This window comes from Eschrichtius robustus, chromosome 20, assembly GCF_028021215.1.
Source record: "Eschrichtius robustus isolate mEscRob2 chromosome 20, mEscRob2.pri, whole genome shotgun sequence".
NCBI classification, from domain to species: Eukaryota; Metazoa; Chordata; class Mammalia; order Artiodactyla; family Eschrichtiidae; genus Eschrichtius; species Eschrichtius robustus.
Genome location: NC_090843.1, coordinates 22672129 through 22694805, shown reverse-complemented (window position 1 = coordinate 22694805; position 22677 = coordinate 22672129). Strand labels below are relative to the sequence as shown.

The following is a 22677-nucleotide window of genomic DNA, read 5'->3' as shown; positions in this document are numbered from 1 at the left end:
GGACTTGTGTTGAGTGCGGCTAAATCTCCTGCCTTCCCACCCAGCACAGGTGAAGACTGGAACTCAGAAGCGAGTCAGGGGTGGAGCTACCAATTCGCCCGAAAGAACCAGAGCTCAGAGGCAAGGACTAGGTCCCAGGCTCACATCTGGGGAGGCAGTGAGAGCTGGAGACTTGTGCTGCTCAGGGAACCGGTGCACACGGTAGAGAGGGCAGAGGCTGGGGAGGGAGGGGATCCAGGCTAAAGTGGGGTCAGCAGGAGTGGGGGAGCCCGGTTTCAACAAGGTGGAAAAAGAGAGAAGGAACCTGACTTTGGTCATTATCAGGTTATCTGGTGACCTTGGAACGGAAGATCCCAGTGGAGTGCCTCAGGCAGAGGCAACACAGAGGTTGGCTAGGGAAGGAGGTTCAGGCATGGAGGCCGTGGCTGTAGACCGCAGGAAGTAGCCAGAGAACAGGAGGGAACTTTCTTTCAGCTGCTGAATCAATGCAAGTGTTTTCCAGGCTGGAATTTTTGGGCAGAGAGGAGAGGTGGAGAGCTGGAGGAAACTGCCAAGGCTGGCGAAGTGGGCTGGAGAGCACGGGGAGGAAGGACACTGCATCCTTCGAGAGTCAGATGTTGAAGGGGGATGCTGAGCAGGGCGAGGCAGTGCCTGCTGAGTCTGGGCCAAGGTCATCTGCTGAGAGGGAGGGAGTGGAAGGTTTGAACAGTCCCCGTGTGGAGGAGCCACCAAGGGGGCTAATTTATGTCAAGCAGCACCTACCTGTCCCGTCTCAGATCTCAGACGTCCTGGGTTCCTCTCAACTTATATCCTGGAGGCCAGAACAGAGACATGGCTGTGGAGAGATGTGACCTTGGGGCTCGACCTGGCAGAGATGTGATGTCCAAGGTCACATGAAGTTGTTGAAATGGGAGGGGAATTCCATACAGTTGGATGTGAAGTCCTAGGCAGATGGTGATGAGGGCATTAGGACCTGGTGCATTGGTCTTGGAGTGAATAGCACGTGAGGCTATCAGAGGTCTCAGAAAGGGGCGGGGGAGCTCCCCACCCAGAGTGGCAGCATCATGGGAAAGGCAGTGGGGGATGAGGCATGCCCATGTGTCACAAAAGGAAAGGGATGCACCTATCAGGGAGCTCAGAAGGGAGCTACTGTCTGGGTCCCAGGGAAGGGGAGAGGGCCTGGAGCAGAACGCTCATTAGGGCAAAGGAGTTTCTTTGGGAGTGGGCGGCGAGCATGCCCTCGGCAGGCGACCACTCAGTGGGCAGCAGGGCCAGTGAGTGACCTGAGGAGACTGGACAGGCACGGCCCCACCTCCCCACACCCCTCAGGAGGGTGGTGACACCCACACATGCTCTCCCACTTGCAGGAGGCACCCGTCCTGTTACCAGCTGTTCTGTCTGTATCTGCTGGGCTGTCAGCCTGCTCAGGTCCCTGGAGGGGAGATCAAGGCCCAACACACATACTCCAGCCCCCCTCTCTTTGATATTTGTTATTAACAAATTTATTTTACGTCTCCTGAACCAAGATTAATTGTGAAATTTAACAGGATGGCATAAAAAGGACAAACATGACCTCTATGAGGGTTGTACACATAGTTGCTCTATTTCCAAACTAACAACTCAGGTCCTCACCCGCAGGTAGGCCCCCCTTTCCTCCTCCAAAATGAGATACAGAATAGCACCAGGCTTCTGGTAGCTTCCACATTTAAAGAGACAAACACACAGAGGCAGAGAAGGGTGAGAAGAACCACAGTACAAAATGTAAAAAAAAAAAAAAAAAAAAAAAAAAAAAGTGGCCAAAGAATCGATAGCAAACTCATCTCTGTCTCCAGATTAATGGCTTGGCTGAAAGAAATGGGGGGAGGTCCTTGGGGAAGGAGAGAGGGAGGAGGGTGATTGCAGAAGTTGGCAGGTGAGCCACTGACCCTGGAACCGAACTCTGGGTGGGCAGCCAGAGCTGAGCGGCAGGGAAGAACTGAGAGGGGTCCCCAGAGGGGGCTCTGGCTACATCCTGGGCTCAGGGGAGAGGTCAGTGCTGGGCCCCCACTAAGTGCAGCAGGGAGGGAGCTCTGGATGTGGCGCAGCCGAGCCCCTCCTCTGCTTCATATGTTCCTGAGGATCTGTGTGCACCAGCGTGGGGGGTTGGGGGAGGGGACAACACGCAGGCATCTCAGAAAGCAGGAGAGCCACATGCTTGTGGGAAAGGAGGCTGCTTGGGGGGGAACACCGACAACTAACCCTCTCGGCTCTGCACAGCAAGTGCCCGCAGAGGGACGGTAAGCCAGGCCAGGGCGCCTGCTGCTCTAGCTTCTCCGTGGGCCCTCCCTACGCCAACCTTGCCTCTGCCTGCTGGCCTGGGCAGCTGGCCATGGCTGCACAAGCCACGGCTGGAGGAAGGAGAGAGGGCAGCCCCCAGCCCAGACCCTCTTGGTCCCACCTGAAGACCTGGCGGGTGGGAGGACTGGCCCCGTCAACCCCACAGAGCTTGGCCATGACCACAGCTGTTCACGTGGACTTCAAGGGCCAGGCCCCGGGCGCAGGTCCTCCCTGTGTGCCTGGTCAGCCCGGGCTGCGTGTGCAGCACTCAGCAGAGGTGTAACTTGCCCTGAGTCGGGAGCCGTCTGGCCCCAGAGCTGCGTGCCCGGAGGGACTCAAAGGAGTAGTTCTCTGCTGGCACTGGGCTGGGGTTGGGACTGGGAGACAGGGAGAGGCTGGGGGGTCCAGAACCATCGGGAGCGGCTGGCCCCCCCGCTGGCTGGAAGGGGCGGGGGCAGAGAGGTAGCCTGGCTCTCTGCAGGTCCTCCTGGGGTCTGTGTGCCCGCAGCTGAGTGCAGGTGGGCTGGCAGCTGGCCTGGAGCTGCGGGGCCGCTGGGGAGCTGCTCAGCCTGCTGGGAGACAGGGCCAGAGGCTGTGCACTCAGAATCCTTAGATCCTGGGGGCCATCCTCCCCCAGGCCAGGGGGCCTGTGTGGCCCAGAACTCTGCTGGCCTGTCTGTGGGCTGCCCGGGAAAGGGGCCCGGGAGGGAGAGGCAGGTCTGCTGGTGGCAAACGGGCTGGAGGGAGGCCAGAGGCCCGGGCTCATGGCCTGGAAGGGGAAGGGAGAGAAGATGCTTGCCACTGGTTGTCCTGGTGCCACAGGGGCTGGGGGCTCTCGGGACGAAGAATGAGGCCTGTGGCCAGGACACCCCTGCCCTCTTCTTGGCATTGCCACTGGGGAACTGAACCTTCCGCTTGTGGCCAAAAAGTGCCAGGTCTGGGCCAGAGGAGAGTTCAGCAAATCCAGAGCTGGTCAGCAGGCACTGGTAAGCAGGGCTCCTGGACACTGGTGTCTCTCGGGGGTCCACAAAGACATCAGCCGACCCTCCCGGCTCCTGGTGGCTTGCTATTGGTCCAGGTATCTTGCCAGCCTCCACAGGTTCAGCTGCTGCTCTCATGCCGCCCACTGTCCCATCGTGCTCTGAGGCACCTGGGGCCTGGTGATCGTCTTCTTTCCTCCTCCTGGGAGATGCTGCCCTGAGATAGGAGGGCTGGCCGGGAGGCGGAGTCTCAGGACACAGAGGGTCACAATCGGAAGCCAAGGAGCCTGGCTGCCTGTGGGGATAAAAGCACCCAGAGGGACATAGCGTTCAACTCCAGAGCAGGTGGCAAGTTGGGGTCCTCCCGGGCTGAGGCTGGGGCTGAGGGCAGAGTGGGGGCCTTCTGTGTTTTGGTTGTGCTGAAAGACAGCTGGCCATTCTGGGTCCCTGTGAGAGGCCCGTTCTTGGCTCTGCGGCCTGTGCTCGGGGCTGGCCAGAGGAACAGGTTAGAGGCTGTTCCATTTATTAACTTCACACAGGAGGCTGTGCCCTTTGGTGGCTAGAGAAAGCAGCACAGGTCCTGGCTGTCCAACCTGAGCCCAGGGAGGCTGCCTGGGGTGGAGACTTGGGGTGGGAGGTGAAGCCACAGCTCCTTGGTGGGCAGCAGCAGGAAGCTGGGGCTCAGAGGGCCCTGGGATTCTGCTGAATCCCCTGCAATCCTTTCTGGGGGTAAATGTCTAGAGAAGCAGAAAGATCCTCCTCTTCACCCACCTGGGAAGGACCCAGGAATCCCCCTCCCCACTTCTAGAAGGCCAGAAAGGCACACGACCAGGCACATGCCAGGAAACAGCAGCTGAACTGCTCCTCTTGTGCCCCCAGCTGTGGCGATGCCTGGGCGTTAAAAAGGGAGCCACACTCTGATCAGGGCCCATCCTGATCTGATCAGCTGAAACCACAAATGGAGGCCTTCCCCCCCCAAACCTCCCGAACAAACAGGACAGAAGATGGCGGGAAAGAAAGGGAAGGAACGCCATAGCCTGGTCCCTGCTGCTGCCAACCTGAGGGTCCTTCCCACCTCAGGGCGGTTGTGCCCGCCACCCGCGGCAGGGCGGCACGGTGGCGCTCACCCGGGGAGGCTGGCCTGGAAGGGGATGTCCACAAAGCTGTGGCTCAGCTGGGCGACGATCCGATCCACTTCGGCGTACGGGCGGGCTTCCAGGGCAAAGCCCCGGTGCTGGGGGCTCTGAAGATGCTGCCCAGGGTGAGAGGAGGCAGGGGCATTAGACCAGACCAGGGCGGGAGACAAGCAGACCAGGCGGGAGACAAGCGGACCAGGCGGGAGAGACCGGGCGGGGCAGGCGGCCTCAGGACAGGCTGGGAGCTGCTGCGTGTGGTGGGGAAGGAGCTCACCCTGCGCAGCTCCTCGAAGGCCTCTTGGCAGCACTCGCAGTACCCCTTCTTCCTCCTGGGCACCGTGCAGGCAGCCGATCGCCGGCTTGGCTCCTGATCCTTGGCTTCTCTGGGGAGGGGACAGGTGGGGGAAAGCGGTCACTGCTGGGGCTCTCAGAGCGGGAACTGCTGCTCCGGGGCCTGGAGCCCAGACCAGGGCGGGGATGGACCAAAATGGCCAGAGCCGGGCAGGCACAGGCTGGCCTGCCTACACTTGGCCTCAGGAGAGGCAGCAAGGAAGGCGAGGCCTCCCTGTGAGTACCCTTTCTTAGCTCTGTCCTGTACCTGCCCACACATCTCAAACCACAGGTGAGGACGGCTGATGAGTGGCAGCAAGAATCCCTGAGGACATTCCAGCTCTACGCGCACACCCAAACCCATGTTCATTTGACCCGCACAGCTGCACCTTCACTGAGGACTTTCACATCTTTCTCGAACCTGACCTCTCCTCTGAATTTCAGTCCTGTATTTTTGTTTGTTTGTTTGTTTGTTTGAATTGAAGTATAGTTCATTTGCAATGTTGTGTTAGTTTCTGCTATATAGCAAAGTGATTCAGTTTATATATATATGTGTGTGTATTTTTTCTTTCTCATACTCTTTTCCATTATGGTTTATTATAGGATAGTGAATATAGTTGCCTGTGCTATACAGTAGGACCTTCTTGTTTATCTATTTTATATACAGTAGTTTGTATCTGTTAATCCCAAACTCCTAAATTATCCCTCCTCCACCCCCTTTCCCCTTTGGTAACCATAAGTTTGTTTTCTATGTCTGTGAGTCTGTTTCTATTTTGTAAATAAATTCATTTGTATTATTTTTTAGACTCAGCATATAAGTGCTATCATATGGTATTTGTCTTTCTCTACCTGATTTACTTCACTTGTATGATAATCTCTAGGTTCACCTATGTTGCTGCAAATGGCATTATTTCAGTGTCTTTCATGGCTGAGCAGTATTCCACTGTGTGTGTGTGTGTGTGTGTGTGTGTGTGTGTGTGTGTGTACACCACATCTTCTTTAGCCATTCATCTGTCGATGGACATTTAGGTTGCTTCCATGTCTTGGGACTGATGGATCATATGGCATCAAAACTAAAACTCTATTTTTAGTTTTTTAAGGAAACTCCATACTGTTTTCCATAGTGGCTATACCAATTTACATTCCCACCAACAGTGTAGGAGGGTTCCCTTTCCTCCATACCCTCTCCAGCATTTATTATTTGTAGTCAGTCCTGCATTTTTAACAGTCTGTAGGGTAATGGTATTTGGCTGTCCCAGCAAACTCAACGGGTCCAAAATATTCCCCTAAGGACTTTCTAAGTATGACACAAAACCCAGAAAACAGAAAAAAGCTGAAAAATTCAACTACATGCAATTAAAAAATATATATGCATGGCAGAAAACATAAGCAAAGTTAAAACACAAACCATAAACTGGGGAGGATATTTATAACTAATAACATAGCAAAGGGCTCATTTCCCTGAAACACAAAGGGCTCCTTACAAATCAGTAAGTGATCAATAACTGAATAGAAAAATGGGCAAAGGATATGAAAAAGGTTTACACAAAAAGAAATTCAAATGATCCATCATAGGAAAACATACTTAAGCTCATTCATAAAAAGAAAAAAAAATTAAAATTACAATTACACTGAGATACGGTTTTTAATCTATAAGATTGGCCGAAGTCAACAGGTCTGACAGCTCACAGTATTAGCCAAGGGGATGGGGAAACGGGCTCTGGTCCAGTGCGGGTGACAGCGTACCCTGGCTTCACCTCCATGAAAAGCAATTTGGCCGCGTTTCTCAAAATTATAAATGTAAGCATCCTTTGACCTGGGATTTCCACTTATAGGAATTTATCCTGCAAATATACTTGAACAGTCATAAATTTACTCTGAACAGGACTACTCACTGCAGCACTGTTTATGATAGCCAAAGACGAAATCATCTACGTGTCTGTTAAATAAAACAGGGTAAATCCATACCATGGGATACCCTGCAGCCATTAAAGGGAATGAAGATGCTTTTTAGGTACTAATAGAAATTAATCTAAGATATATTAAGTGGAAAAGCAAGATCCAGCACAGGGAAGAATATTGTGAGAAGAGGGAACAAAGGGTACACAATGTACTTCTGTCCATAAACTCTCTCTGGAGTGAGACTCACAGGCTGGAGATTGGGGGATGGGTGTAGAATACAGGTTTTTCACTTTAAACCCTTTGTAACTCTTGAATTTTGAACCAAAATATAACAATTTTAAAATTAAACATTTCCTCCCACAGATTTTCTATGCACACCCCCAGAACGCTGGGCCACCCCCTCTCCGTTCCTCACATCTGGTCACCAAAGCTTCACTGCTTCATTGTCTTCCCTTTACAACCTGTCGGCTCCGCTGCCATCCCCAGGCCATCCCAGGCCGAGCACCCCGCCCAGGCCCAGCCCGGGCGGCCTCATGACTTCCTCTCTGCTGTCCCTCGCACCTTCTAGGAAAGGGATGAAGGGCACCTGGACTTCACCCCAGCCTGTTCTTGCCTTCCTCTGCTTTCCATCTACTGCCACATTCCCTTTCTGTTTTTCTTACCATTAGCACTGTTTCCTGACCACGTGGCCCTTGTCTGCTGGTGGAAGCCACAGGTCCTCCTTGGCCCTGGGGACCCTCGGGCTGAACATCTGCCTTCTATTCTCCTGGTCTGTAAACTAACCCTGCGGCCCATAAGTTAGAAAGGGGCTGAGAAGGTGTCCAGGCCATCACCCGAACCGCCTTCCTTCTGTGATTTGGTCAGTGAAGTTTCAAACTCTCACCCATCTGCAGAGTAGGAGTACTGACCAGCCTACAAGCCACTCTGGACCACATGGTGTGGCAGGTCCCCTAGATCCCCTGCCCCCATGTTTAGCGCAAAAGGCCTCGAACTTTGATGTGCACTGAAATCACATGGGGAGCCCATGAACATGCATGCAGGTTTGGGGGCTCCATCACCAGAGACTGTGATTCTATGAGTGTGGAGTCCAGGACCCTGCATTTTTAAAGGGACCCCAGTGGACTCTGATGAAGGTGGTCTATAATCCGAGTTTCAGAAACTGGCCTCTTGCCCTCTGGACACAAGTCAAATTCTTCAGTATGGATGGAGAACACCAAATAAAACGGATGAACACTCCTGGTGTCTCTCTTCTCTGGGCTAAGTTCCCGGAATAGACCTCGCCTAAGGAGCTAACACATGGCCATTCCCAAATCTGACCAGCAGGCCCCTGACGGGGAGGACTTTGGCCTGGAACCAGCTCTTGGTACTCAGGAACCAGAAAGACCCACCTGGTATGGTGTGAGCTGCCTGGAGTCGTCGGGGCCTCAAAGGGACTTGCGTCTTTGGGTCCCAGAAAAGAAATTTCAGGAAAGGATTTAAACTGATGGTGGAAAGGACGAAACTTCCTGAAACACAGAAAACTTCCACTTTGACTACAGTGGGGAAGTGGAAAGGGTGAGGAAGGGGGGCTGGCCCAACTCCCGAGAATTCCACTCTCACCTGCCCAACTTCTAAATTCTAGAACTACGCTCTCATCTGCCTTACTAGGTTAGATTAGTATTTTAAATTAACACTCTTCCTGTCTACTTTCCAAGACTGTTTACACTTACTGCCTCCCCTGAATCCTGTAACCTCTGAGCTGAGCGGAACAACGGTGTTACCCTGTTTTACACCAGAGGAAACGAAGCCCAAAAGGATTTGTGACTTGCCCAAGGGCTCACGACCTGTAAGTGGCCAAGTCCAGATGGGAAGTCACGTCTCCCAACTCCTGATCTAGTTCCTCCCACCTTTCCATTTTGTTTCTCGATCTTCAAGCGACCTCTGAGGACTCTAGCCTGGCAGAATCTAAATGCAAGGATGTTTAAACCAGAACAGTGATCTTCCTGTTCCATGAAGAGGAACATCTTTGCTCTGGGCTGGTCCTTTGTACTATCTGAGGGGTGGTGCTCTGAAAGGAAAAGAGAGGTACAGTGAAGGTTCTGGATAGTCAGACCTATACTGAGTGGTTTGGGGGGTTTGCTTCAAGTTGCTCACATTCAGGAGACTTTCAGAGCCAGATCTTGTGATCTGTGGATACTCAGCAAACCCTGGGCACACCGTGTTGGGTTGCAGTGGCCGGTGCTCCAGAGGAGAGCAGGCCCTGGGTTCCTGGGTGGCACAGTAAGAGCCTCGTGGCCTCAGGAGTGAATTAACAAATGAGTCTTCTCGGGGACTTCCCTGGCGGTCCAGTGGTTAAGACTCGGCGCTTCCACTGCAGGGGGCTCGGGTTCAAGCCCTGGTCGGGGAACTAAGATCCCGCAAGCTGTGCGGCACAGCCAAAAAAAAAGTCTTCTTGGACCCTGAAGGAGAAGGCGGCGCCCTTCACAGCCCTGGTACCCGCCTTTCGCCTCCTCCATGTTTCTTTGTTCCTGCTTAGGAGCCTGGAAAGTTGAGGTTGGTGTGGCTATGTTGGGCCTTGAAGACCGCCTGCTTTAGAACCACACGTAAAAAAGGATCGTGAGAAAACTCAGCCCCACTTGGATCTTGCCTACGATGCCAGGGGCACACAAACCCATGTACCCTGCTCTGGTAACAGTGACACGGCCTGTGCATGCCGTGTGCAGAGATACTGAGGCCCTGGCGGCGTCTCAGCCACTGCGTTGGAGTCATGACTACTTGACTTAGCTGGTCGTGAAGGGGCTGAGTGTGAAGGATGTGTCTCCTGGCCCACTGGAACAGCAGACGAGAGGGCCTCCTTCCATCCCTGTGTTCTTTCTACTGGCTTTCGAGCTGCCAGACCCAACTCTGTACTGTGTGCCGGTGCCATCTGGAGGATGGGCAGGCAGGCCAGGCTCCTGGGGCTGGGTCTTTAGCTGGCCCACCTGAGCTGAGGGACACAGACAATTCTGGTCCAGGAGTCGCTGCTGGGTACATGTGGGCTTTTTCTCTTTTAAAGAACTTTTCGGGTTAATTCTGGATTCTCACAGACTCCTGATCTAGTTTCTATGGACGAGTCAGTGGTGACCCAGGTGGCTAACAGCTCGTCAGGTTATCATCGATGTGACCTTCCTGCTCTAGGTAAGAAGGGGCCCTCATGGGGGACAGACAGGGCAGAGGGGAGAGGGCGCCAGGCTGGATGTGGATTCTAGCTTTGGGCTAAGACTCATTAGGAAAGTGGCCATGTTCGTGTCCCTTAATTTCTCTGACCTCAGTTTCCCCACTGGGAAGAGGATGGACTCTCCTCATGCCAGTTTTACCCAGGGCTGTCACAAGATAACATGTGCCAGGAAAGGGTTTTACACAGCCAAACAGAAAGGCTTCATCAAGTACAGGGAGGTCTGACAAGGGAACCCCAATATCACCCCAGAGATCTTCACTTCATCCAAGACTGTACTAGCACTAATACCAGCAACGATTCGGTATTAAGCGTCAGTGTACATGGGGGGGGAAACGAGGAGCAAAACTGAGCCTGGATGGGACAACATGGACTCATAAAAGCAGAGCATTAAACGGAGGGAATTCACACACAGGACCATTAACCTCTGACTCGTGACCAAGAGGAGTGCCAGCTGGGCACGGTGCCTCCTGAGAGGCACCGTGTGAGACTTCTCCATGACAGAGGGGACAAAGTGGCTTCCGGGGAAGACAAAAGTGCAGGGCTGAGGGGCTCCACGTCCCCATGGCAGCTTGGGGCCCCCGAATACCTCTCCTCCATGTGCGTCTGGTGGCCCACTCACCTGCTCTCATCTTCGACTTTGAGGAACGGTGCCTTCAGTCTGGCCACTGGAAGGAAGAGTGCGCCCGTTAGCCATCTGTCTGCTCCGGTGCGGGGCCTGAGCTCTACATGCAGGAAACGCTCAGGGAGGCGAGGCTCTGCCAAAGCCTAAAAGGCTCTCGGAGCTGGAACACTCGCCGCCCCGAGGTGCGCCTTTCCATTCGCAGAGCGAGGCACCCACTCCCAATTCCTCCAGCCTCTACCCTGGGAGAGAGGCAGCAACTCTTGGGGGGAGAGGCTGCAGGGTGCCCGGGGTCCTAGGTGTGCCCGCCCTCAGCCTCCTGCGTGTGGGTGCTGGAGGCTGTCAACCTCGACCGTCAGAAACTTGGCTGCGTGGGAGAGACCTAGCCCCTGTTGGTTTCTGCTAAAAGCCTCAGCTCCTTCCCAGGCCTTTACTCCTGGTGTCTCAGAATCCCAAGGGGCCTGAGAACAGCTCCTAGACAGAATTCTCCATGAGGATCCTGGGTGTTTTGAGGGGAGGAGCAGTGAGGAAGGGAGCTAAAGAGTGTTTCGAGGTCTTGGCAGAAGGACAGTAAAAAAATATCAAAAGTGAAATCTGGTTCCTGAAAAAACAGGGCAAAGGGGTGCTGAGAAGACAAATTTGGAGTCAATTAATCAAGAGATTCATCCCCTACTAGCTGGCTATCTGCACAGTTTACAGACTCTCTTGGGCATTACAAACCACTTCCATGCTCCCACAATGGCCAGAAGTCCTGTCAAAGGGGCAGCCAAGGCACTGGAAGCCTGGGCAGAACTAGCAGCCACCAAATCCCCACAGAGGCTGCCCCTCTCAGCTCCCCGACCCGCTCCAGGCCGCCAGTGCCCAAACAGAAGCAGCCTTTCTCCTTGCGCAGCAGCAGCTCCCATTAATTACTTTTTGGGGCGACTTCTCATCTTTCTAATTAACTGAGACAGTGATTAAAATCTATTCCCCTACAGATTTCCTTGAATTTCAAACGTGAGAGGTGCCAAGTGACTTTTCTTAGCTCCTGTTTGTGCACGAATAAATGCCACTTAAAGAGCATCTTTGGGAGAAACATCCAGGGGGAGAAACTCTCCTGCTGTCCAAGAGGAGCCGGGAGCCGGGCCTATCAATCTGCCTGTTTGTCAATTTCAGGGAGTCTGGCATTTCTGAAAGTGGTAGGCAGCTGTCAAAGTGCCCACCCCAAACTGCTCCTGAATCAGAAGGAAAAGGATGCTGAACTTCGATCAATGACCAGGAACAGCCAGAGGATGCAGGAGCCAGAGCGACCGCATGAGGTCTTGGCTCTAAAAAGAAGGCCCGGCCCAGCAGCCCGGGACTTGCTCGTGGAGGCCTCTCTCCCACCACTCTCCTCTCCGAAGCTCAGACCCTGGAAACATGATGGGGCAATACAACCTGGACTTGCTTCCTGCCGCAGAAAAGTGAGCAGATACTGCCACAGAGGGAGTCGTGGGGAAGCATTTAGGGAGGGAGGGATGGCAATTAAATGAGGAAGAGCTATCACACTGACCTTTCCGTGTTCTTGACTCTGCTGGACATGTTCCCTAAATGGAAAGGGAAAATAGGTTAAGGATGTGAGGGAGCCGGGGCGGGGTGGGGGGGGGGTTGAGGAACTGGGCCCAGGGAGCCGAGTTGCCACCAGTCTGCCCCACTTAGCTTCCTGCCCGCGGCTGGACCGTGAGCTGCAGTGGACCTGAGCACCACGGCTCCCTCCACCTCCCCAGGGACTTGAAGCGTGGTGAACTCTGTGCGTGAATCTCAACGGCAGCTGACTTTGTGCAGGGAATGCAGGGCAAAACAAAGAGCAAGGGCTAGGGGGCCGATGTGCGGAGTTCCCACTTAACTCTTTGGATGTGGCACAGATGAAATTCCAGCAGGTAACAGACTTGACACAGAGTAGGTGCTTGCTAATGGCAGCCTGTATTTTCTAGGCACAGCTGCCATTTCAGGGCAGCTGATAGGAAAAGGGTGAAGACAACGCCTTTTGCTTACGGTGCCCTATCTTGCATACCCTGACTGTGTTTGTCAAAATCAACTTTTAGGGGACTTCCGTGGTGGCGCAGTGGTTAGGAATCCGTCTGCCGATGCAGGGGACACAGGTTTGAGCCCTGGTCCGGGAAGATCCCACATGCTGAGGAGCAGCTAAGCCCGTGCGCCACAACTACTGAGCTTGCGCTCTAGAGCCCGCAAGCCACAACTACTGAAGCCCGTGCGCCTAGAGCCCGTGCTCCACAACAAGAGAAGCCACTGCAATGAGAAGCCTGTGCGCCACCACGAAGAGTAGCCCCCACTTGCTGCAACTAGAGACAGCCCGCATGCAGCAACAAAGACCCACGCAGCCAAAAATAAATAAATAAAATAAATTAAAAAAAAAACAACAACCAACTTTTAGGCCAAGGTCAAACAAAGCTAATATTAAAAACCAAATGGAACACATTTTTAAAAATCAGTTAAAGAGTTGGGAGGGTGTGGATAGGATGAGAGATCCAATGGCTCCATGACTGTCTGTGCCTCTGGGCCCAAGGAGGTTCCAGATTCTCCTCCAGGCCACACCGCCAGGGCAAACACAGCCCGAAGAAGCCTTCCACCTGCCCTCACCTATTAGCAGATTGCACCCAGAACTAGCTCCGAAAGGGTCCCAAGTGACTACAAAAGAGATTATTAAGCGAACAAAGCAAAGTAAAAATACTGTGTATTCACGTAAAAGGGGGGAGTTTTGACGTATCTGCTTGTAGATGCTTGGAGTCCTGGAAGGACACTTGAGAAACTGTTCACATTGTTGACCTCAGGGAGGGAGGTCGGTGGCTGGGAAGCAGGAGTTGGAGGGGAACGAGACTTTCATCGTATACTTTTCCCAAATGCGAGCAATGTAAATCTATTTAGCAGCGGCAGCAAAACCCTAAAGATGCCCAAACCAGAGGGGGTGGGGCAAGGGGTGTCGAGCGCGCCATCTGGTTTGGATGTGGTTCTGCTCCTGGGTATCAGGCCCTGGATGGACCTGTAGGGCTTAATTTTTCCTCGGATTCAGGTTGGGTGAATACCCCGTGGCTTTAAATCAGCCCGGCTCTCTTGATGTGGTACACATCAATTTCTAACTCCAGCAAAGGAAGGAAAAGCCAAATAAGAATTTGGAATATGGCAGCTATTTCCAACACCATCACCCTGCTGCCGCCACCCATGCAATCTGTAGGCTCATTCCCGGGCCAAGAGCCATCCCCAGAAGGGCAGCCTGGCCAGCAGGCCATGAGTGTTTATGTTTTATCCAGGCCAGGACTACCCGCAGGCAGTCCACAGCCCAGGCCGCAATGAACGCCTCAGTGTAGCACGGGGGATGCGCAGGTAGCACAGGGAGGAGAGAAGACAGGGCAACGCAGGGCTGTGAGCACCAGGGACGAGCTGACCGAGAGGCCGAGCTCCTCTCAGTCAAGGCCAGAAGGAGGTGGCTGGAGTGGGTCATGGATTTACCAGCGTTGTCACAGACTTTACTGTTGCCCTTCAGTTCAGGGGAATGACCTACCTCTGGCTTCCTTGGCCCTTGTTTCTTCACACATGGCACATCAAGAGACAGCTGCTGCACATGCATCATGATTTCTGTGGAGGAAACAGAGGGCTGCGGCCAAAGCCTTCCTCTCCTCGTTTCCCCAGCACAGCCCCATCTTGGGGCTGGGGGACTAAACTTCTCACCGGGCCTGGCTCACTGGCTCACACCAGCCTTGCCTGCCACCTTCTGGCTACATGTCATCTCTGCACCTGCTGATAATAAAAGAGAGGGCTGGGTCCTCTATCCCTGGAAAAATACCTAAGCTGGCTTCATGCTCCTCTGGAGCACTGAATACAAGTCTTGAACAGGAGGTGCCTTATGACCCATAAAGGGCTTTAAGGTACTACTGAAGAGCGGCTTCTGTGGGGGAGACCAAGCCATGGCAGTTACTCAGATGCACCCTTAGGTGGCAGACCCAGCAGGGGCTACACATGCTGCAGCTTCTCTAATACACGGAAGGCAGGAAATTAGATCAAGTAAGAAATGGCTGGTTTTCCAGTGACGATGGAACCCCCCAGCATCCCAGACCAGGACCTTCCCCGGCACAGTTCCCTACCACCCGCACCCCCCCACCGACCACAGATCTAGGGCTGGATCTGGACCATCCCCCTTCAATGGGTCAGAGAAAAAACCCCAGACTCAAAGTGGAGCTGGGTGTGAGGGCCAGCCACTGCCAGCAGATTCAAGACAGCTATTCTCACGTAAATTTATTACAACCTGCAAACAGGTGGTTATAGTGTGAGGCAACCCTAGAGGAAAGAAAAAACATGAAATTTAGTTGAGCCAAAATAGGTGGGAATGTGAGCCACACTATTGACTCCTGGTGAGACTATGAATAATTTACTTAATCCATTCTCTGAGGCTCAATTTCCTCATCTGTACAATGGGCAGAAGACTGTGGTGAGGATTAAATAAGGCGATTCCTAGCACAGCGTAAATACCTGATAAGGGGTCATGGATATTAGGATTTGTTTCTTATTTGTAAAACAGGATCATCACACCAGCTGAGGAGAGCTGTCGCGTGGGTTAAACAAAGCAGCATCTCCCAGCACCTGCGCTCTGCTATCGCTAGTGCTGCTCTCCACGCCCCCCCACCTTAGCAGAGCAACACGGTAAGTAACTGAGTACATCTGGCTTCAACTTGTACATGACTCTGGTCTCTATCATAGCCGAGGTTCCCAGACAAAGTCGGCAACCCTCCCCTCCGCAGGCCCCGGGCAGGAAGGGTACCATCCACGTGGAGAATCCGCACCCCCCAGGAGCGGGCGTTGCTCAGGAGGCTGCTGCCGCGCCCGCCACCGCCTCCGCCGCTGCTGCCCTGGAAAGACAAGCCAAGTCAGGCAGGAGCATGAGACCCCCCAAGGCCTGACCACCAGGGGACAGGCTGGCCTGGCTTCTGGGAGCTCCGGGTCATCCATGCGTGGGGTTGTTGGGGGAGGGCGGACAGCGGCGAGAGCACAGAGCCTGGACGGTTGACCCCAACCCCCAGGAAGACCCTGTCCTCCGCACGGGCTGGCCACATCGGGAGGGCATGGACTGCTGATCTGCCTATAGGCTCTGCTCCGGCCACCTTGGGACCAGAAGGACACAATAAGCACTGGTGACAGTCACCATCATCGAGCAGGAAACTACGCTGGCTGTCCGAGTCCGGCGACACCACCCTCCCGCGTCACAGCCACAGCCAAGGCATCCATTGATGGCACCTGAACGACTCCTTTGCAAGATCACCTTAACTCCTCCTCCTGCCACTTAACTGTAATGGCCCTGGATTCTCACAGAAAGGATAAACAGCTACTTGTGAAAGCCGAACAAAGTCTGACACGCCCCACAGCATTTCTCCCAAGTTCTCTTGGGAGGTCCTGGAGTTGGAAAGATCATGGAGTCAAATCCTGGCTCTACCACCTCCACCCTGGGTGACTCTGGGCAGATCATTTAACTTCTCTGAGCCCCACTTCCTCGTCTGTAAGGAGGAAATCTCGACAATTCTACACGTCTGCCCGGGTGTGCCTTTTGTGTTAGTGCTTCAGAAGAACCTCCGGAGGCAAGGCTAACTCCGTCCCTGTGCCAGAGACACCGGCCTCCAGCCCGTCCCCCTCAGCTCACCTGGTTTCTGATGGCCTTCTGCAGGAGCTCCTTCCCTCTGCTCAGAGGCACCTGGCGGAAGAGAGGAGCAATGGGGGCAGCTGTGGAGACCACCTGTACACAAACAGATGTTTCCACGGGGGCTGGCAAGGACGTCTGGGAGTCACGTCCCTCGGAAAGCTGGGAGCAGTGACAGCTGAGGAGTGGCAGAAGTGAGAGCCCGGAGAACCTTTCAGAGGTAAAGGTAAAGCCACACTCAAGTTCAGGTCACCCACAGGGAGCTGCAGCCAAGGCAGCTTGGAGCCTGGTGAAGGGCATTCTGAATTCACCTAAGATCAAGCATTACAAATGTCCTGAGACCTCTCTTGAAGAGCCCGCACTCCCCGGCAGACAAGCTTCGGCGAATCCAACAAGCCCTCTCTGGTTTACAGAGGACTCTCCTACTGTTTCTGAACCTCAGACTCTGAAGTCCCAGAAAAAGTGAACATTTATCACAGAAGGGAGGGCGTGGGGATAGCATGTCGCTGAGGTGTGTGGATCCAGAGCTATGATAAGATAGTTTCAGCCCCTGAATTCAAATGTGAGATTAAAATAAACCAGATGAAACTAAAACCAGAAACTGCCGAAGCGGGCTCACCGAGGCCTACTTCCTTCGTTTATCGGACACACACTTCCTGCCCCACGAGGTTCTTACCGAGTCCACGGCTTTCTGTACGGGCCTGGCACGGCTGCCTTTTGGGTTGGCTACGGACAGTGTTTCCACTGTGACCTCGCTGGGGCTGGGGGAGCCTCTGTGACTTGTCCCGCTGATCTCGGCCTTCGCCTCCCTGCGGCTGGACACGATGTAACTTACTTCTTTGCTCAGAAAACCCTCAATTACCTGAAACCAGATCACAGAGGTGGCTAAAACCCAAAAGGCAGAAGTAAAATCATCAATATCAAGAGGTAGGGGAAGGAAATCTTGGCCGCCAGAAGTTCTAGAATCAATGTCTTTAAATAGACCAAATGCAGTTCAGTGCCAGGCCCCCAAGAAGACATCATCTTGAAATACAACAGGGTTTATATATATATATATATATATATATATATAACACAGGTTCTTGTCTCCAGAACTGCAGCTCCTCCTGACCCAGCAGCAGAAGCCCGGAGGCTCTGAGTATCTGACTAGTTTGAGTTTGCATGCAGTCAGAGCACACCGAAGTGATCGGAGAAGATTAGAGCTTGGCTAAGCCATGATTTTGCTGTGAAGATACACTGGGACATCCAGACGCTGCATCGGTAATCTTGACCACCTTACCAAAAGGAGCCTGAAACAGAAATGGGTTTTGGCTATGACTCAGCTGCCTAAATATCTGCTCATCCTACCTGTGAGCCTGTCACGGCACTGAGAGGGTCTGACTCATCTTGCATCCCAAGAACCCAACACAGTGCCGGAAACACAATGACAAAACTCATGTCTGTGCGAAGAAGAAAAGATGGAAATAAGCAGTAGTGAGCTGGCAAATGCTTAATGACCAACTCTCTCTGGGTGAAAAAACCTGCTTTGTAGCATTTGCCAATTTCTGTGGGGTAAAATACTACTGTGGCTGATTTCAAGCTAGCCAGATGACATCAATGAATGTGGAACTGGAAAGAGATGGTAACAACTGGTTCTCGTGAGCCGGTAGCTGCCAGCTCCAGCACACCTGTGAAAGTAAGGATGGATGATCTCTCTGAAGTGTGACTGGATGAGAAACCTGACACTTAGGTTTAAAAAAAAAAGTTTAGATTCCTCAAAAAGCTAAACATGGATTACCATATGACCCGGCAATTCCACTCCGAGGTATACACCCAACAGAATTAAAAACAGGGACTCGAATGGATGCTTGTTCACCAATGTTCACTGCAGCATTATTCATAATAGCTAAAAAGCAGAAACAACCCGAGTGTCCATCAATGGATGAATGGATAAGCAAAATGTGGTCTATCCATACAATGGAGCACTATTCAGCCATGAGAAAGAAATGAAGCTCTGATCTATTCTACAACATGGGTGAACCTTGAAAACTTTATGCTAAAGTGTAATAAGCCAGACACAAAAGGACAAACATCAGTGATTCCACTGATATGCGGTATCTAGAATGGGCAAATTCAGAAACATAATGTAGATTTGCATTACGGGGGCTGGGGGAGGTGAAATGGGAAGTTATTGCTTAAAGGTTACAGAGTTTCTGTTTGGGGTGAAAAAAGTTTTGGAAACAGATAGTGATGCTTATACAACAGGATGAATGTAATTAATGCCAATGAACTTAAAAGAATGAATTTATAAATGGTTAAAAAGGCATATTTTATGTCATATACATTTTATCACAATTTTAAAAAATCTTTAAAGCTATGGCTTGAAGGAGTGTGTCTATCTTCTGTAATATGGCAAAAAGACAGATGATTTCAGGGCCACACGTTCCTCCTATCCCAACAAACCCACTCCTTTGACTTTGCTGTTCCTCCCATCAGGAGATGGAGCCTATGTGTCCACTCCCTTGAATTGGACTCCTTTTGACCAACAGAATGTGGTGAAAGTAATACGTGTGAGTTCTACAGCCTAGACCTCAAGAGACCTTCTGGCTTCTCCCTTCATCTTCTGGGAAAGCTGCCCTAAGACCACCTTGTAAATTAGCTGGTCTAGCTCACTGTATGTACATATGATGGTGTATATACATATGATGTATGTAAGACACTTCTCATACAATATATGAGAAGTCACATAGAGGCAGCCAGCACCAACTGCCAGCTGTGTGAGTGAGGTCATCTTTGGTCCTTCCAGCCCAGCTGACCTTGCAGCCGAATGCAGCTGCAGGTGTGAGCCCTTATGAAACCAGCAGAGAAACCGCTCAGCCAGTACACAGAACAGTGAGAAACAATAAATTGTTTTAAGCCCAAGTTCTGCAGTGGTTTTTTACACAGCAAAGGCTAAATGAAAGAACAGACTGAAAGTTCAACATGTAATTTTGGGCCAGTTTGGGTGTATAATCCTCATTCTGTCCATCCCCACTGCTGAGTTTCTATATCCCTGAGTTTCCATTCATTTGATGGCAAAGAGCCTCTGCATTCTGATCCTATTCATGCAATTTCCCCAGTTACCTGCCTCTTTTGGGCCAAGTGTTATCGTCCTATTTTCTAAACACAGAAATACCCCTGTCAACCCCTTACTAAAAGTACTGTATGATGTGCTCTAGAAAATATTGTAATGGACTCAGATACAGCAAATGCTTTTCCCCCAAAGTTACACATCATTATCATTCCCATAATGCTTAAAGTTGTTCACCACAGTACTATTTATAAGAGCTAAAATTTAGAAATAATCTAAATGCCCATAGGTTAACTGTTTAATAAATTAATAATCCACTCAAAAGGATATTATATACTCATTACAAAGAATGTCCATGAGGGATAAGAATGATAGGAAAGTGCTAATGCTTTAAGGTTATGGGCAAAAAGTTGGCAATCAAAAATGTATTCATGATCATAGCCACACAGAAAATAAGCATTAAATTAAAAAAAGTAGATGAGTGGTTATACAGGGTTGAGAGTGTTGAGGGAAATGGGGAGTGACTGATGATAGGTATGGGTTTTTTTGGGGTGGGGTGATGAAAATGTTCTAGAATTGACTGTGTAATCACACAATTTGCACATCTCTGTGAATATACTAAGAACGATTGAACTGTATATTTTAAATGGGTGAATTGTATGGTACGTGAATTATATCTCAATAAAGCCACGAGAGAGAGAGAAAGAAAGAGGATGGGAAGGGAAGGGAAGGGAAGGGAAAGAAGAAAAGAAACAACAGGAAAATAAATATACCACAATGATGGTTGTTACTTGAACAGTTCCATGTTCTCCAAAGTCTCTAGAATGAACAGATATTACTTTTCCAATTAGGGAACAAATTTAACTTTATTTTTAAAAAATGGTTTATACTTAAATTGCTTTGGAAAATGTAGTGATACCCCTGAAAATACCTGGAGGTCACAGATATAATCCCTCTCCAGCTCCTGGCCTACAACGCACAAAGGCACATGGTACCACAGGAGAGAAGCAGGTTACATACCCCACCCAGCTGCTGGATGGCCCCCGTCAAAAACTGGAGGTTCTTGCCAGCGGGCAGATCCAAGTAAAAGGACTTTCCAGAAAAGGGCTGCCTCCCAGCATCTGGTGAGCTCTTCTGGCATTTTCCCAGACAACTGGAAACTCCTAGCTGAGCCCCTAGAAAACAACAACAAAGGGGAGCAAAGTGAGAAGCCTGAGGTAAGAGAGAGTCCTGCAGGTCAATCAGCCCTCGCCAACAGCCCCTGCATGGCACCTGGCCAGGCCCCGGGCACCCGTCCACCAAGGTGGACGCGAGGCTTGTGTTCCTGTCCTCGGGAAGCCCAGATGCGGAGAAACCCAACCCTCATACATGGATGGTGGGAATGTAAAATGGTGCAGCCACTTTAGAAAACAGTGTGGCAGTTTCTCAAAAGGTTAAACATAGAGTTAACACGAAACCCAGCAATTCCACTCCTAGGCATTCCCCCACGAGAAATGAAAACATACTTCCAAATAAAACTTGTGCAAGAATGTTAACAGCAGCATTATTCATTTTGGCCCCAAAGTGGAAACAATTCAAATGTAAATAAAATGGTAAGCAAAATGTGGTCTATCCATACGATGGAATACTATTTGACAATAAAAACGAATGAACTATGGACACAGGCTACAGCAACAGGCTACAGTTCTGAACCTCAGAAATATGCTGAGTGAGAAAAGCCTGACACAAAAGACCACATACTGTAAATTACATTTTTATGAAATGTTCAGAAAAGGAAAATATATAGAGACAGAAATTAGATTAGTGGCTGCTTAGGGCTGGGGGTGGGGATGAGGAGTGTTTGCAAACTGGCATGAGGTTCTTTTTGGGGTGATGGAAATGTTCTGCAATTAGATTGTTGTGTTAATTGCACAACTCTGTAAATTACCTAAAAAGCATTGCAAGTGTACATTTACAAAAAATGAATTTTACAGTATGTAAATTATAACTCAATAAAGCTAAAAAAACCCCACCTCAATGAACATACCTTTGAGAATTGTGCATTTCATTGTATACACATTTTACATTAAAAGGAAAAAAACTACAAACAAGTATGGAATTCTGGTCAATGAAATGCATGTTGAATTATTATAATGTCTACAAATTACTTGAAGTGTATCAAAAATAAGATGGATAGATATGTGATAAAACAAATGTATTAAAATATCAATGATAGGGAATTCCCAGTGGTTAGGACTCGGTGCTTTCACTGCCAGGGCCCAGGTTCATTCCCTGGTCAGGGAACTAAGATCCCAAAACCCGCATGGTGTGGTCAAAAAAACAACAAAACAAAACAAACAAACAAAACCCCAAAACACATACACACACACACACAACAAATAAAACGTCAATGATAAAATCTAAGTGGTGTGTCTGTGCTCACTGTTGCTTTCGACTTTGTTGCAGGTTTGAAAACTTCCACAACAAAATGTTAACATTTGAAGAGATAAAAAGGATTCAAGAGAAAGTGGCAAATACTGAAGATAAGCACAGAAGTTCTAATATACAGATAATCAGAGTCTCTGAAGACAAAAACTAAAACAAACAAACAAAAACACCCAGAACACTAAAAACTCTAAAAACTTTCCTGAAATAAAAATACAGATTTGAAACTAACATATTGAAAGAGCAAGACACATACTTATAAAATTGACCCAGAATAGCTGATACCAAGATATAGTTAGTAAAACTTCTAGACTTTAAATGAGGGGTTTGGACCTGATTTTTTTTTTAATATTTATTTATTTATTTGGCTGCGCTGGGTCTTAGTTGCGGCATGCGGGATCTTCGCTGCCGTGTGCGGGATCTTTTAGTCGAGGCATGCGGGATCTATTTCCCTGGCCAGGGATCGAACCCGAGGCCCCTGCATTGGGAGCGCAGAGTCTTACCCACTGGACCACCACGGAAGTCCCATGGACCTGGTATTTTAAAAAATCTTCTAGGGGGGGCTTCCCTGGTGGCGCAGTGGTTAAGAATCCGCCTGCCAATGCAGGGGACACGGGTTCAAGCTCCGGTCCGGGAAGATTCCACATGCCGCGGAGCAACTAGGCCTGTGAACCAAAACAACTGAGCCTGCACGCCACAACTACTGAAGCCCGCGTGCCTAGAGCCCATGCTCCGCAACGAGAAGCCACTGCAATGAGAAGCCCGCGCACCGCAATGAAGAGCAGCCCCCACTCGCCGTAACTAGAAGCCCGCGCGCAGCAACAAAGACCCAACGCAGACAAAAATAAATTTTAAAATAAAATATAATAAAAAAAAAACATTAAAAAAAAAAATCTTCTAGGGGCTTCCCTGGTGGTGCAGTGGTTGGGAGTCCGCCTGCCAATGCAGGGGACACGGGTTCGAGCCCTGGTCTGGGAAGATCCCACATGCCGCGGAGCAACTAGGCCCGTGAGCCACAACTACTGAGTCTGCGCGTCTGGAGCCTGTGCTCCGCAGCGGGAGG

General features: G+C 50.8%; 1 protein-coding gene across 4 annotated transcripts in view; it reads right to left on the bottom strand.

Annotated features, from left to right (window-relative positions):
* Window positions 1-1521: 1521 nt before the first annotated feature.
* The window catches only part of DBF4B (DBF4B-CDC7 kinase regulatory subunit), a 48086-nt gene continuing 26930 nt past the window's right edge, over window positions 1522-22677 (bottom strand). For 3 of the 4 annotated variants that reach the window (XM_068529830.1, XM_068529831.1, XM_068529833.1), the window contains 11 exons: window positions 20211-20365; window positions 16818-17003; window positions 16145-16195; window positions 15272-15359; window positions 14018-14091; window positions 12011-12044; window positions 10480-10525; window positions 8053-8169; window positions 4707-4815; window positions 4424-4548; window positions 1522-3591 (listed from right to left, as the gene is read on the bottom strand). In XM_068529830.1, coding sequence (XP_068385931.1) covers window positions 2652-3591; window positions 4424-4548; window positions 4707-4815; window positions 8053-8169; window positions 10480-10525; window positions 12011-12044; window positions 14018-14091; window positions 15272-15359; window positions 16145-16195; window positions 16818-17003; window positions 20211-20365 — 1925 coding nt within the window. In that variant the 3' untranslated portion in view covers window positions 1522-2651. The remainder of the gene's footprint in view (window positions 3592-4423; window positions 4549-4706; window positions 4816-8052; window positions 8170-10479; window positions 10526-12010; window positions 12045-14017; window positions 14092-15271; window positions 15360-16144; window positions 16196-16817; window positions 17004-20210; window positions 20366-22677) is intronic. The other variant, XM_068529832.1, reaches the window with a different exon arrangement.